The sequence below is a fragment of the Eubalaena glacialis genome, chromosome 15 (genome assembly GCF_028564815.1).
Source record: "Eubalaena glacialis isolate mEubGla1 chromosome 15, mEubGla1.1.hap2.+ XY, whole genome shotgun sequence".
NCBI classification, from domain to species: Eukaryota; Metazoa; Chordata; class Mammalia; order Artiodactyla; family Balaenidae; genus Eubalaena; species Eubalaena glacialis.
Window position 1 is genome coordinate 81,891,922 of NC_083730.1, and position 15,940 is coordinate 81,907,861.

At 47.5% G+C, this 15,940-nt stretch overlaps 1 protein-coding gene across 1 annotated transcript in view; it reads right to left on the bottom strand.

Moving 5' to 3' along the window:
• NOS1 (nitric oxide synthase 1) overlaps positions 1–15,940 on the bottom strand; it is a 183,764-nt gene that overhangs the window by 52,319 nt on the left and 115,505 nt on the right. The window contains 1 exon segment of the mRNA XM_061170420.1: positions 578–706. Within this exon segment, the coding sequence (XP_061026403.1) occupies positions 578–706 (129 nt within the window).

Sequence of the window (15,940 nt, forward strand, 5' to 3'; positions counted from 1 at the left end):
AGTAAGTGGTGGTTGTTTTAGGTCACTAATTTTGGGGGAAGTTTGTTACACTCCAATAGCTAACTGATACAACATTCCTCCAAGAGGCCCATTTTCCAGAACAATGTAAAACAATAGATTGGTTGATTGACTTAAAAATATATAAAATTTAGAGGACAGACTGAAAACCAAGAAGGGTTTGTCTAAAACTCCATCAGTGGTCGGATTGTGTGAGAGAAAAAGAATGTACTTAGAACAAGCAACTCCCCTTTTGAGTACAAGGGACACGAATAAAAAGTATTTGCACAAGTAAGTATCCACCAGTGGTTCTCAAATGGGGGTGAATCTCCCACCCAGGGGACATCTGGTAATGTCTGAAGACATATTTGGTTGTCACAGCTCGGTGGGGGGGGGTACGGGCATCTGGTTGGCACAGCTCGGTGGGGGGGGGTACGGGCATCTGGTTGGCACAGGTCAGGGGTGATGCTCAACATCCTATAATGCACAGGTTGGTCCCCACGACAAGAACTACCCAGTCCCGTGTGTGGATATTGCTGGGGTTGAGAAACCCTGGTCTCCCCCTTGCTGGGGTACTCACCAACGTGCTCTTAAGGTGGAGGGTGTCAGAGAGAACCACGTCGGTCTCCCAGTTCTTGACCTTGAGGAAGCGAGGGCACTTGGAGGGGCTGCCATTCTTTATGGGAGACTGTTTTCCCGAGGCAGGGGGCTGGAGGAGAGAATAAAGATGAGATATTATGTATTTGAGGGCACTGGAAGATTGTTTCCACTGGGATGGGGAGAGGTGATGCTCTTCCTGGAATCTGTCGCCAGTCACCAACTGTCTGTGACTCTCTGGGATGGACACATACAAGGTAGCTGGGAACCTGGCCCCTCTACCTGTGCAGAAGGAGGCACCGTGGAAGAATGTTTCAGGGTCTGTTCTGGGGAGAGGGGTCAGGAACTCAAAGGTGGTCTCTCTGGCGTCTAGCACAGGGTCTGGCACATAGCAGGGACTTAATGAAAGTTTGTGGAATGAATAAGTGACTGAAAGAGCATTGTCAGTCTCTTCAAATGATAACAGCCCTCAGGGCGGAGGAATCAAACCTGAGGCTGGGTCAAGTTACTTGGATTTCTGGGCCTTCCTGCCATAGACCGAACTCACCATTTCGGGCAAGTACTGGGAAAACAAAAAGTTTATGTGAGAAAGGTTTAAAGCATAGAATACTTTCCCCCGATTTCAGGTTTCTGCTTTTCAAAAAGGCCAAACGTGTCCCTGCCTCAGGCCTTTGCACTTACTGTTCTCTCCATCTTGAATGTCTTCAGTGCTCCACTTATCTTCACCTCTGTGAGCAAACTGTCCAGTAGGTGAGCGGGGATAAGCCTGGGCTAACAAATGTTGGCCCATCCATTTTGAACTTCATCAATAAGGATCACATTCTGTCTTGGGTGTTTCTGAGTGGTTGTCTACCTGCCTGGGCAGAGGTGTGCTCGTGCATCAGACAAGCATCAGCAACTCTAAGGGACAGGCAGCAGGCACCCCCTGATGCAACAGCCGAGCAAGGGAGGGGAGAAGATGAGACAATGTTGCATCACTCAGGCCAAAGAGTAGAGCAGTGGGCAGTGACCTTGAGGCAGGGCATTCACACATTCAAATTGTATTTATTGAGCACCTACTATGTGTTAGACACTGTTAGGCATTGGGGACACTGAGGTGAACAAGGCAGTCCGGATCCTTGTCATTCTGGAGCATCGTTTTGGGAGAAGCAGAGATAAATAATAAGTAAACTAATATGTGGACGATATAATTTCAGGTGGTGATAAGAATATAATATAGAGGGAGGTAATGGTGACAAAGTGGAGGGGAAAGAGGCAAGTGCAAAGACCCTGAGGTAGGGATGAGTTTGCTCAGTTCAAAGGACCAGCAAGGAGGCCAGTGTGGCTGGAGTGGATGAGTGGGGATGAGTACAAGGAGATGAAGTCAAAAAGGAGGCAGGGTCCACGTCTCATCAGCTTGGAGGTGCTCAGGCTGGCAGGGAGCTGTGAATTAGGATTAAATCAGGTTAAGCCTAGGACAGAAATCACAGGGAACTCTCAAGGACAACTACTGAAAACTAGCGTTCAATGAGCACTTGCTATGTTCCAAGCAACATCATCCCCATTTTCCAGATGAGGAAACTGAGGCACAGACAGGTTAACTAAGTTGTCTAAGACCACAGAGCTAGTAAGCTGGAGCCAGGAGTCAAAGCCTGGCAGTCTGGCCTTTGAAACCATGCCCTTAACTGTTTGACTATCCTGCCTCTTGACGATCATGCACAATTCACTCATTCATTCATTCATTCATTCAGCACATGTTTACTGAATATCTCCTATGTGCCAGGCAAGTCAGTAAGGGCCAGGGCTACAGTGACAAACATACAGATGTGATCTGTGCCCTCATGGAGTTCACAGTCCAATGGGGATGGTGATTTAATGAACCATTATAATTGAGTGAAGTGGGTGCCATAACACGGGACATTGGCAGTGTGTAGGGGGCTGTGGAAGCACACAGAAGAGGTGCCTGACCCAGAGTATTTGACTTCTAAGTCAAGACCCGAAGGATAAGCAGGTGTTAACCAAGCAAAGAAGTGGGAGCACAGTCTTGCTGGCAGAGAAGTGAGAGGCATAGACACCTTTCCAGCCAAGGAAGAGGAGCTCTGTGCTAAAGCGTCCACGCTGCCATGTTGGAGTTTGGGGAACAGGAGGCAGGTGACAGCATGCCACTGCTAAAGATCATGCCGGAACAGTGCAGGCAGCAATGGCAGAGAACAAAAGGAAGGTACTATGACGCATGGTCTTCCACACCTCCCTGCTCTGGCCAGGCCCAGTCATCCCCAGTGGCTCCCATCTCAGTGTTGGGCACCACCATCCATCCACCATCTGCGCATATACCACAGGGAGGAGCTTCCTGGGCATCATCCTCTTTATCTCCCACACCCAATCCATCCCTGACTCCCATCCATTTTAGCCTTCTAAATAACTCTAGAATCCATTTGGTCCCCTTTCTCTCCATCTACTGGCCAGCACCCTGTCCAAGCCTCCATCATCTTTCATTGGGGTGATTGCAACAGCCTCCTAAATGTTAGCCATTCTTCATCACTACTGGTGTCATTACTCTGCTACTAGTAAAACCTGTAGTCCGTTACATCGGCTACTGCTATAAGCGTGACTACTGTACTGCCACCCCGGCAGCAGGAGAATGATATGGGTGAATTCCCTAATAGGGAATAGGCAGATTCCCTATTTGCCCTTCTATCCTGCTAAACTCTTAAGTTATTTTACTTATGTCCCCACGTGAAGCCACGTCCAAACTCCACTTCCTTGGAAGGCCTGTCCAGACAACCTAAACTTCTTTATTTCGGATTCTATTTCCACTCCTGTGTCTTCCAGCAGATGTCCAGGTGATGGAGGTCACCTCTGGGCAGGCCTTTGTGGTGACAAATTCCTCTGATCGTGCCGACGACCTGCATCCTTGAGAAAATAAAATCCTACCTTGCCCGCGTGGGAGGCACCCCAGCCGTCCTCCCTAGGCAGGGCGTCACTTAGCCTGTTTAGAAACTCTCTCTCTTAACACCCTGGAGGTTGAGGAGCAGCTGGAATCCCACAGTGGGGATAACAGACATGGTGTTGGCGGTGGGGTCGGGCCCAGGACCCGTGGAGGTGACAGGAGGGCAGGAGGGCGGGGAGCCTGACAAGGAGGGAGGAAGAGAGGGGTGGGGCGTGGCCGGTGGGCAGGCAGCCGGCAGCAATCATTGGCACGGCGGAGGGAGTGAGATAACAGGCAGTAAAAGAGACCATGTGCTGAGGGTCCAGATGTGCGAGGGGTGGTCATTGCGAGACAAGTAATTGGGGGCCCAGGCGCGAGGTGTGCCATTCTGCACCCCAGGCTGTGTGAACTGCCCACTTGAAACCAGGCATTAGGAGGCCTCTGGCAGGGCTGTTGTACTTGGGCTTTGATGTTTTAATTAGCCAGCAGTAATATTAGCTGACTCAGGAGGGGACAAATGGGGAGATTAATATAGCAGTCAGGGACCTGCATGGGGGATGCAAATGACTTTTCTGAGTGGGGACCTAAGCTAAAAATTCAGATTAGTGGCACTTGTGGGTTGTTAAGCTGGGGATGGGGCACAAGTGGACTTTGGGCTGTGGCTGTGTGTGTTTGTTTCTGGATTTGTGTCTGGGGTAGACAATGGAAGCTTTTCAGGTCGCGGGAGACACTGACTCGATTTCAGTGGGTTCTATGGGAGGGCTCCTCGATGCCTGTTCCTAAATTTGCAAAGGAGGCTCTGAGCTCCTGGGCATTTCAAAGGCTTTGTCAACACCTCTTTGCTTGGGGAGCCTGCAGAGAGGCCCTGAGGAAATGGAAGGAAATGATCTCGCAACCCAAGAGGAGACAGCAGGTGAGGTCATGTCAGCCTGGGGCCCTGAGCCAGGAATTCAGCTTGTAGGAGCCCCGGCACCCTCATTCCTTGCCCCTTTCCTTCCCTCCCTGCTTTCTCTCTTTCAACAAATACACACTGAATACGTACTGTGTGCCAGGGACTTGTGTTCTAGGCCCTACGGTGATCCCCATTCTCTTGGGAGAAGCACCTTCTAGCTGCATGCTCTGAAGCAGGGGTTTGCAAACTGTGGCCCTGTGGGCCAAATTTGGTCTACCATCTATTTTGGTACAGCCCATGGACTAAGAATGGTTTTCCCATTTTAAACTTGTTGAATAAAAAAGTCAAAAGAAGGATAATGTCCCATGACAGGTGAAAGTTACATGAAGTTTGAATTTCAGTGTCTGTGAATAAAGTTTTATTGGCACACAGCCAACCTTGTTTGTTTCCATATTGTCTACGGCTGCTTTTGCAATACAAGGGCAGAGTGGGGAAGTTGTGATGGAGACTAAGATGGGATGGCCCACAAAGCCAAAAATATTTCCTATCCTCTCCTTTACAGAAAAAGTTTGCAGACTCCTGATTTGAAGGATTAAATTCCGGTGGCTGAAAGCTAAGCTATCTTACTTATGTCTCCATCCACTTAAACATTGCTGAGTCAGAGATCACTCCTGATCATTCTTTAAAACAGCGCCCCATCCTTGTTACTCTCTGCCCCTTTATCATGCTTTATTTTTATTCATAGCACTTATCACTGCCTGTAGTTTGTGAGTGTATATGTATTTGCACATGAATGTACGTAGTTATATCTCTTTATCTTATATAGATTTACATATATCTTTATAGATGTTTAGATATAGATACAGTTTTTTGCTTACTCACCATCCACTTTGCTCTTTTGCCAGTCTCTAGACCGGTGCCCAGCACACACTACGTGTTCAACAACATGTTCATTTGAGGTCTGCTATGGACTGAATTGTATCCTCTCGAATTCATATGTTGAAGCTCTCATTCCCATTGTGACATATTTGGAGATACGGCTTTTAGAAGGTACTTAAGGTTAAATGAGGTTATAAGAGCAGGACCCTAATCTGATAGGATTAGTGGTCTCATAAGAAGAGGAAGAGAGATCGCTCTCTCTCTCTTTCCCTGTGTGCACAGGCTGTGTAAGGTGGCTGTCTGCAAGACAGGAAGAGAGCCCTCACCAAATGCGACCATGCTGGCACCACCCTCCAGGACTGCGAGAAATAACTTTCTGTTGTTTAAGCTGCTGAGTCTGTGGTTGTTGTTTTGGCAGCTTGAGCTATTTAATATAAGGTCTAAATGCATTTCAAATTGTAAAGCAATTATACTCCAATAAAGATGTTTAAATAAATAAATAAATAAATGCATTTCAAAATTGTGGAGTTCCTTAAATGCTAAGCCAAAGACTTCGGCCTTGATTTAGTAGACAGTGGAGAAGCTGCCTTATGGAGGGGGTGGCATTATCGAAGCTGAATTTTAGGAAATATGTGACTGCTGGGACTACAGGAGGGAGAGGGTGAAGGCTCAGAGACCCGGGAGGGGGCTGCTGCACCAGTGCAGGGGAGGGGCCAGGAGGGTGCAAAATACAGTTGCAGGAGCAGACGACAGGAAGGGAGGAGATGGGAGCTGGGGTGCCAGAAGCAGGACAAGAGCCTTGTAGCATGAGAGGATGGGAGGGAAAAGAACAAAGTCAACAATGACTTGGAGGCTTCCGGTCTAGGTAAGTGGGAGGATGTGAGCCTTTTAGCAGACGTTGGGAAGCAAGGAGTGGGAGTGGGGGGGAACGTGGAGGGAAGATTTTAAGGCAGGAAGATAGACGTTAGACATCAGAATCTGGCAGATCTAGAAATAGAGGCCGGGCACCCTGCCCTCTTCCGATCGTGGGCTGTCACAGCCAGGAGCCTCACAGTGAAACCGGGACAAGAGCTTGACAGCAGGGAGGGGGGTGCCTGCCAGACACAGAACATATTAGGAACAGTTAGGAGTTGAACTGTGTTCTCCCAATTCATACCTTGATGCCCTAACCCCAGGACCTCAAAATGTGACCTTGTTTGGAGTCTTTAAAGAGGTAATTAAGTTAAAATGAGGTAATTAAGGTGGCCTTAATCCAATATGACTGGTGACCTTACAAAAAGGGGAAATTAGGAGGCAGACACGTATACAGGGAGAACGCCATGTGAACATGAAGACCGTCATCTACAAGCCAAGGACAGGGACCTGGAGCAGCTCCTTCCCTCACAGCCCTCAGAAGGAACTAACCCCGTAGCCACCTTGACCTCAGACTTCTGGTTTCCAGATTCTGAGATAATAAATTCCTGTTGTTTAAGCCACCCAGTTTGTGGTGCTTCCTCCTGAAAACAGCTCTAGGAAACGAATCTAGGAGCTGAGGCCCAAACCTGTACAAAACAAGTAAGTTCTCGTTCTTTCACCGTTGGTGTCAGGGCCAGCTCCGCCCTCACAGGCCTGCAGCAACTTGCCCTGCTTGGCTTGCTCTAAAATGAGGGCAGCACGCTGGGGCTGAGCCGGGCAGCGGGCCATCCGAACCAGGGCCTGGATGCCACACACCAGGCTGCGGCCCCTTAGCTGCAGTCCCAGGCGGCACTGTTCCAATCGGTGGGTACCACCACTCAGAGCAGCAAGTATAACCCGGTCGGGAGCTGTGGCAGCTCAGTTTCTAGAACCACGGGCCCGCAAGCCAGCAGGTATGTACCCATCCGTGCAATTAAAAAATTGCTACTTATAAAACTTAACCAACAGTGTTAAGTACCTTGGAGTATAATTTCCTTGTAGTGTATTCAAAGCATGATTTCTAAAGTGATTCATTCTTTATAATAACTCCACAGAAGACTGAAATGGCTTATTCTTTCCCCACTCTCTCTCTTTCCCCCTGATTCAATGGTCCGTGTTCTGTAGTCTGTGGAGGATGATTACGGAAGGGGGTGCTTGGGAGTCACACTCATCACAGTTTGGGTTCACAGACAAGGGCCTCTGGAGGTGAGGTTTTGTTTCTGTTTTTGTTTTTGGCCCTGCAGCGCTGCATGTGGGATCTTAGTTCCCTGACCAGGGACTGAACCCGCGCCTCCTGCAGTGGAATCAGGGAGTCCTAACCATTGGACCGCCAGGGAAGTCCCAAGGGGTTTTGAAGTTAGCTTGCTGTTGCTTTCTCCAAATGAGGTGATGCTTGTAGTCACAATGATCTCACAAGATGATCAGAATATTAGACAACTTTAAACTTGGTCCCATTGCCAGACCAGAATGTACATGTGCACTACGAATTAATTTTGAGAAATCCTGTAATTATCTTGTGGCCCATCCCTATTATATTGCATTGTACTGTGTGTGTTTATTAAAAGCGTTAACTTGCTAAATGTAAATATTTAAAATGCACAACAAGCTTGGTGATCATGTTTTGGACTTTTTACCTTTTAAACATCCTGGGACCCTCAGAAAATAGAAGTGGGGTGGGGCTTTGTGGACTTCCGAGAATCTCCGTGTGGAGGTGGCTTTGGCTGCTGATACCCATTTGTAAATAGAGGAGGAAAAAATGACTTTGACCCAACTCGGCCTATCTGGGGAAAGAATCTGAATACGGTTTGATGCAATAAATGAGCATACAGAGTGGAGTCACTGATCCCTGAGCTAGGACGTCATTGTCCTACACGGACAACACTCAAACAGCTTGCACTGAATACATTCACTATTAAAACAAACAGTTAACAAAATACGTGCAGGGCTTCCCTGGTGGCGCAGTGGTTGGGAATCCACCTGCCAATGCAGGGGACACGGGTTTGAGCCCTGGTCCAGGAAGATCCCACATGCTGTGGAGCAAGTAAGCCCGGGCGCCACAACTACTGAGCCTGCGCTCTAGAGCTTGCAAGTCACAACTACTGAAGCCCGCGTGCCTAGAGCCCGTGCTCCGCAACAAGAGAAGCCACCGCAAGGAGAAGCCTGTGCATCGCAATGAAGAGTAGCCCCCGCTCGCCGCAACTAGGGAAAGCCCGCGCGCAGCAACGAAGACCCAACGCAGCCAAAAATAAATAAATAAATAAATAAATTTATTAAAAAAAAAAATGTGGAAATTCCAGCAGGGCTGAACCCGAACACCCGTCAATATAGGCCCCACTTCCTGGTTCCACCCTGGCTCAGACCACAGCAGCAGGTCATAGAAGGCTGGTCCCTTGACTAAGTGACCTAGGAAGACCCTGGAGGTCACTGAGCAGGTGATGGTCTGGGTGGAGGGTTGTGAAACATCAGCAAGATTTGGATTCTGCTGCCACTGGGAACTGAGGGACTCTGTTCAGTATAAATTCCTGGAGAGAATCCTTTGCGCCCTGTTTGAGGGCAATCCAGGAACTCCTGGTAACTCGAGGAAGTGGGACGGGGGTATTGAACATGCTTTGGGGAAAATCCAACCTGAGTGTCTCACTTTGGTCGTGAGCCAGATCAAGGCAAAGGATACCTGGCCCGATAGAGTTGGGGGCAGAAATGGGTTTAATTGCAACTTATATTATATTAGGGATTTGGGGGCACTTTCCCACAGAGAGAAACTAACCTCAAAACATAAGAGGTTTCTCAAGTGCTTAGACACAGGCTTAGGGAAGGGAGTAATCAACAGGACCCCCAGGAAGGTACCCTGAATGCAGCCAGCGGAATGTGCTAGAGCCAGTCAAGTGGGCTCTGCGGGGAACATCTGCTCATGAGTCTACGAAACCGCAACTATCACAGTGTGATAACTGCTGTGTGTGGGTCTGTGTCTGGAGCTTGTCTTGAGAGTGGTTGTTTCTGGAGGTTGAGGCAAATACTCGAGGAAAAGATGACGTCTAGGCTCTGAACTCAAGGGCCGTGATCATTTCAATTTCATTTCGAGTGACATCCAGTAAATGCCTATTCTGTGCCTCACCCAGGCTAGGCCACTGCATATCCACTGGTTCATGGACTCCTCATGGTAACTCATTTTTCAGATGAGGAAATGGAGGCTCTGAGAAGTAAACTGACTATCCCCAAATTAACAACTGATAGGCCACAGAGCTGGGCCTGGAATCCAGGCCCTCAAAGTTTCCTTTTTTTCCATCTAGGTCTTATTGCTCCCTGCTCTGTGTATTCCTAGAGCTTGGCCCCAGGAGGTAAATGCCATACACAACATTGATTTGAACGATTGACAAGGATGACGATGTCGTCGTAAAGGGAAAGAGATGCGGCTTTGTCACCAAGACTCAGTGGGTGGTCGCTTTCCCTTTCTGGGCCACAAGGGTGTCATCTGCAAAATGGGTACAGGGCTTCTTGCCCTATCTGCCTCACATTAGCAATATAATCATTAGCAATACATCTTTACCTAAATTAGCAATATGATGCCTAGATCAGCAATATAATAATTAGCCAAATCACAACAACAACAATAATAATAACACTAATGAACTTTTTTGGAGCATTTATTCTGTGCCAGGCCTTGTAGAGTTAAGAGTGGCTCTAGGGCTGCATGGCCTGGGTTCAAGTCCCATCTTGCCCACTTACTAGTCAAGTGACCTTCTTCAAGCTAGTCAACCCTTTGGGCCTCAGTTTATTCATCTGTAAAATGGGAACGATAACAGTACTCCATTCGGTTGGGCTGGGGATTAAATGAGACTGTGGATCTAAAGTGCTTGGCACAGTGCCTGCCTCCGCTCAACAAATGTTAGCTTTTATCATGACAGCAGATGCTATCATTTCATACAGTATCTCATTTCTTCCTCCCCGCTACTCCACGAGCCCATAAGCCACTATGAGCCTCAGCGCAGATGCTAATCAGTTGTCTGACCACGGTCACCAGGAGGAGGAAGCCAAACGTAGGCTGACCCCATAGCTGAGCTCTTGAGCCCAGTGCTGTGCATGAGTCCAGGGATTAGAATGACCACACCCCCTGCAGGGTGGTATTGTTATCAGCGTTACTGTTATTTTTATCCCGACATCATTACGTGCAGTGAGTCAGGGCTGACTTAGAAGATTTCCCTGTAGCACGCTGGGCTGTCATTGAGAGGCAGAGGGCTGTGCTGGTTTGCCTTCATCCAGACACAGCCTGGCTGGGTCTGGCTGGCCCCTTTTGGTCATCAGCAAAGCCAGCAGCAGCTGGCCGGTTGGGGTGTTTACTCCCAGAGGGGCCCTGGACACCTCTGAAGATTGAGGGCCCATAAGCACTCCCCTTTTGCCTTATAATTTGGAGCTGTGCAGAGAGGCTGGGGTGATGCTGACACTTACCTGGAAATAGGGAAAAGCTTCTCAGCAGATTTTGACATTTTGAAAGCTAGCAAGCCCTATGTCCCCAGGGGTGAGGAAATGCCAGGTTCTTGATGAGGTGGTGGGGATGGGGTGGGGAGGGAGATTTCAAAATAAGAATCATCTCTCTGACTACCTTGTTGCCTTTGTCAGTAAGAGGCTGGAGAGAGGGGCAGCGGGCTGAATAAGAAGGAAGAAACCCAAATGGAAACGCCACTTCCCCCAGGCCCAGGACCCCCCTTGCACCCACTAAGGATTGGATGGATGCTTAATTAGTATCAGAAAATAGACGTTCTGCTCCCAAGCAGGGCACGGTTCTACCCCTACCCCTTAGGAAAGCAAATCAGGCAGGCAAGAAAAATAGATGCTTAATAAAAAGGGAAGCAGAGAAGGGCTTGTTTCGAATCCTAAGGTTTTGCGGGGAGAATGGACAAACAGCACTTTCTCATGTCCTTAATCTAGGGTAGCATTTCCATTTAGGAGGGTTATTATGTAAGGGGCTTTTAGAAAGTGTCAAAACTCAATATGTGTCTTGGGTGGTATTAGCATCAAAGACAACCTCAGCAATCAAATAATAATCCTTAGCAAGAAAAAGAAACATAGTTTATCAGCCATCGCTGTTCCTTTTAAAACTGTAATGCTTTTCCCCACTTTCTTCTAGGCAAACTCCTGCATGATTGTCAAAACCCAGATCAAATGTCACCTCTTCCAGTAAACCTTTCCTGATACCGCCTGAGGTATTTATGTTCCCACAGTGTCTTGTGTCCCCCTCTATTTTAGGATTAATTGCACTGTCCATGTGTCTGTCTCCCCACATTCACCCGTGAAGGTCTCAAGGGCAGAGAGGGCGATGCTTGCTCACCTTTGCTTCCACCCCAAGCTGTGCAGGCGGCAGATATTGGGTGACTATTTTTTGTGTGATGGGTGAATGGATTCATTCCATCCACCAGCCCAGGCCAGATACAATTTGCAAGGGGATGTTAAAGATAAGCATCACAGAGTCATTCACACACTTTGTTCTAGTGACCAGGAACTTGAGTCTCACTGGCTCTACCCATTGCTGACCCAAACTATTAGCAAGAGAAATAACCACTAGGTAAAGATGAACATCTCAGCCTTCTGAGGCTAATTTAAGAGAAGTTGCCTCTATGGCTCGATTTTCCTTGAGTCTGGACAAACAAGAGTATGAAAGAGGATAGGACAGACCACACTATTCCTTCAGGGACCTAACAGTCATCTGAGCCAGGAAGTTCTTTCTCATGTCTAGCCTGCATCTGCCCTGCTTCACCTGGGCTCTGTTGCCTTTTGCCCAGTCCTTGGGGAAAAGGCAGACCAGCTGCTCCTCCGCCAGCTCCTGTCTCTTCGTGACTCAGGAAGGCAGGTAGTGGCTGGGTCTCTCTTTGTGTTATTAACAATGCTACCCACTCCACTGAAGCCTAAAAAAGCAGCAAATGTGGGTTACAACTGGGAGGAAGGAAGCTGATTCCAGGAGCTCCAGGTAAAGTGGCTTTGAGCAGGTAGAGAAGAGGCCAAGCATAGGGGCTGGTCTTTCAGGTCAGAAAGAAACACGTTGGGTTTTCTGTTAATTTGCTCAGCCTGGGAAACATTTCTGAGCCCTGTGGCTGTGAGGGTGTCTAGCAGGAGGTAGCTGGGCTGTTTCTTTAGCGCTGGGACTCCAATATAACTGAGCGCTTGGGTCTCCAGCTCTTTTCAGATCTATTTCTGAGAGGCATTTGGAAAATTGAGTCTTAGACAGCAGAGCCCGGATAATCTCACAGACCAGTGATTTTGAACCTTTTTTGGGTCACAGACTACAGTGAGGACTTGATAGTGATAAAGGAGTGAGTGTAAATCCAAGCACTGCTGGTCTGTATGTCATGCTTCCAGGAGCTCCCATGTCTAAAACTGTTTGGCCGTCTTAACCTCAGGAAGACTGTCTTTTCCCCTTTCTCCAGCACCCTTTCTCCTCCAAGGAAATGGAATTTCCATTTTAGAGGAGGCCTTAAGGCAGGTTCTCAGCACCTCCCCCTGATTGCTATAGACTGAATGTTCATGTCCCCCGCAAATGCAACTGTTGAAACCCAAACTCTATGTGATGGTTTTCGAGGCGGGGCCTTTGGGAGGTGATGAGGTCATGAGGCTGGAGCCCTCATGAATGGAATTAGTGCCCTTATGAAAGAAACCCCAGAGAGGTCCCTTGCCCCTTCTGCCATGTGAGGACACAGCCATAGACGGATGTCTATCAACCAAGAAGCAGGCCTGCACTAGACGTTGAATCTGCCAGTGCCTTGATCTTGGATTTCTCAGCCTCCAAAACTGTGGGAAATAAATTTCTGTTGTTTATAAGCCACCCAGTCTACGGTATTCTGTTATAGCAGCCCAAATGGACTAAGATACTGATCATTTCATCATGATGCCTTGCAAAGAAGGTCTCTGGTCCTATTAATCTCCCTGTCCTGTCCCCAGTATTGAACCCTACTCCTCTGGCTTGAAGTTCAAGTTTATGTTTTTCAAGCTGTCACTGTCTAACCAATATGGATCCTCTGAAAGTAAATAGCCATAATCGTGCTATCACTCAGATTTCAGCAGGACCTTAAGGGTCTTTCTGGTGGGGTCAAGGCCTCCTCTGCTTCTTCCCTCTACCCCAGATCTCAGGGGTTACTGCAGACCAGCAATCCCAAACTCTGATACATAGAGGGGGCAGGTAGGTAAGGCAAATCAGTAAAGCCAGCTGGGTAATCTCAAGACAGAACACTTGGTTGCATATTAAACACATAAGAATATTCTTCATTCTCACAAACATGAAATCTTTCGCATCTTTCCTGAAATGTGTGAACCTCTTGATCAATCTCTACCTGCCACTTATAATAAAGGCATGGATACGAAAAGATTTAACTTTCATCCTAACTATTATAAGAAAACCAGCAGCACTAATGTTATGATAAATGACAATGAACAGTTGGCAGTAATGAGAGGGGCACAATAGAGAGTGGTGGGGATTGTGACAAACTGGAGAGCCCACACCCTGTGTAGTGGGGACAGCTGTTACTCAGTCCAGGCAGATTATTGCCCCATAAGAATATAGGCTCAATGTAGTCAGACTGTCCACATTTGTAAGAGAAGTTGTAAATGTGATAATTACATGAAAATTTGAAACATTGGCAATAAACTCAAAGTACAAACATAAATTGTCAATTAGGACAATATAGTACAAACTTAACAAATCATGTCTACAGCCTGGATCTGGCCTGAGGCTACGTCTTTCTGTCCTTTGTCTTGGGAGGGTTTGCATTATGGCAACACCCTTTCCTTTCAGTTAAGAAAGAAAATGTAAAGAAAATTTAAGCTCTATTTGTTCATTTAATCATTAATGGATAATAATAGTCCTTACACTCACAGTATGGCCTGGATTTTTGAGGACAGCATAATAGAAGGCTACAATTGTGCTTGTCCACCAAACATTCCCAGGTGTCCCTGCAAGAGGGGGCGTGCTTGGCCGGTGGCGTCATGGGTCTGACCTATTGTGGAATCCCTGATGTCTTTATCTTCCCGGCCAACCATCGGCAGCTAAAGAAAGCAATTCCCACTGAGGCTCTGGAATGTCTCATCCTCTCCTGTGAAGCTACTTAGAGAGGCTATGAGTCATTGCTTATGTGGGCTAGTGGTGAAAGGTGTTGTCCATAGATTAAACATTGAAAGAAAGAGCTTAGCAACCTGGCCTGTGCCATCCAGGGCTTGGGACAGGTGGAGGGAAGGAAGAGGATGACCTGCTGAGTGGCCATTCCACCCATACTTTGCTCTGGTGCAGGGGAGGGGTGGGAAATTCACATGTCAGGGTTGCTCTGGTCTGGTCTGTTACCTGCCTGGACAGGTGAGAAAAAGGGTCTGCTAATCTCTAGCCACATCTAGCCACTCTCACCATATTGACTCAGCTGTTAAAACATTTCTCAGAAAATTGGCAGAGACTGAAGAGTTTGATAACACACCAAGCTGGCGAGGCTGTGGGGAAACAGTCATTCGCCTACTTAGCAGGTGGGAATGGTGCAACCTCTGTGGTGAGCAGTTCGGCCATTTCTGCCCAAGTCACAAATGTATATGAGCTTTGAGTCAACAATTCTGCTACTAGGAATTTATTCTTTTGATAAGCCCACCCATCTGTCAATGAGGTATTTGCACAATGTCATGCATTATAGCAATGTCATGGCAAAATATTGGCAATGGACCATGTGTCCACTTTGGAGGACTGGCTCAGTAAACATGGCAGAGCAATATAATGGATTATTATGCAGCCATGAAAAAAGAACCAGGACTCTTTACCTGCTAATGAGGACTAATCTCCAAGATACGTTGACAAGTGAAAGAACAAGGCACAAAACAATATAGCCATATGTTGGAGATATTGTGGGTTCATTTCCAGACCAACAATAATACAGCAAATACCACAATAAAGTATGTGACACTAATTTTTTGGTTTCCCAGTACATACAAATGCTATATGTACTATACTACTATACTGTAGCCAACTAAGTGTGCAATAACCTTGTGTCTTAAAAAATGTACATAATTTAAATTAAAAATAATGCTACTGGAAAAATGGCACCAATAGACTTGCTCAGTGCAGGGTTGCCACAAACCTTCAATTTGTAAAAACAAACAAACAAACAAAAAAAGCAATGAAACAAGGTCTGCCTGTATGATGTGCTCTCATTTGTGTAAAAACATGTGAAAATAGCTCTCTGCACATGGCCCTGGGCTGCCATCTTGGATTGCAGTGTCGTTCGACCCACTTCTGCACACGGCCTGCCTGAGCTGAGGTGCTGGTGGAAGCCATTCCGCACTAGGAACTCCGGTCAGAAGAGCTGGGTGTGAGGCCTCTGCACGTGGCCCCCTGTGAGCAAGTGAAACCCAACTAAGCACAAAGGAAAAAAACAAGCCATCTCAGAGCTGTGACTATTTTCAAGGCTACTGTATTTCTCTGTGGAACACTGCCTTTGGGGCAAAACAAGGAAGAAGCAGGTGATTCTAATGTGCAGCACAGAAGAAGAGCCACTGCAGGCCAGCTTCTCCAACTCTGAAGGCACTCCAACCGTGTGGCTGACAGGGTCTTGGTGCTCCGGCCGGCTGTCAGGCCTGAGCCTCTGAGGTAGGAGAGCCGAGTTCAGGACATTGGACCACCAGAGACCTCCCGGCCCCACGTAATATCAATCGACAAGAGCTCTCCCAGAGATCTCTGTCTCAATGCTAAGACCCAGCTCCACTCAACGACCAGCAAG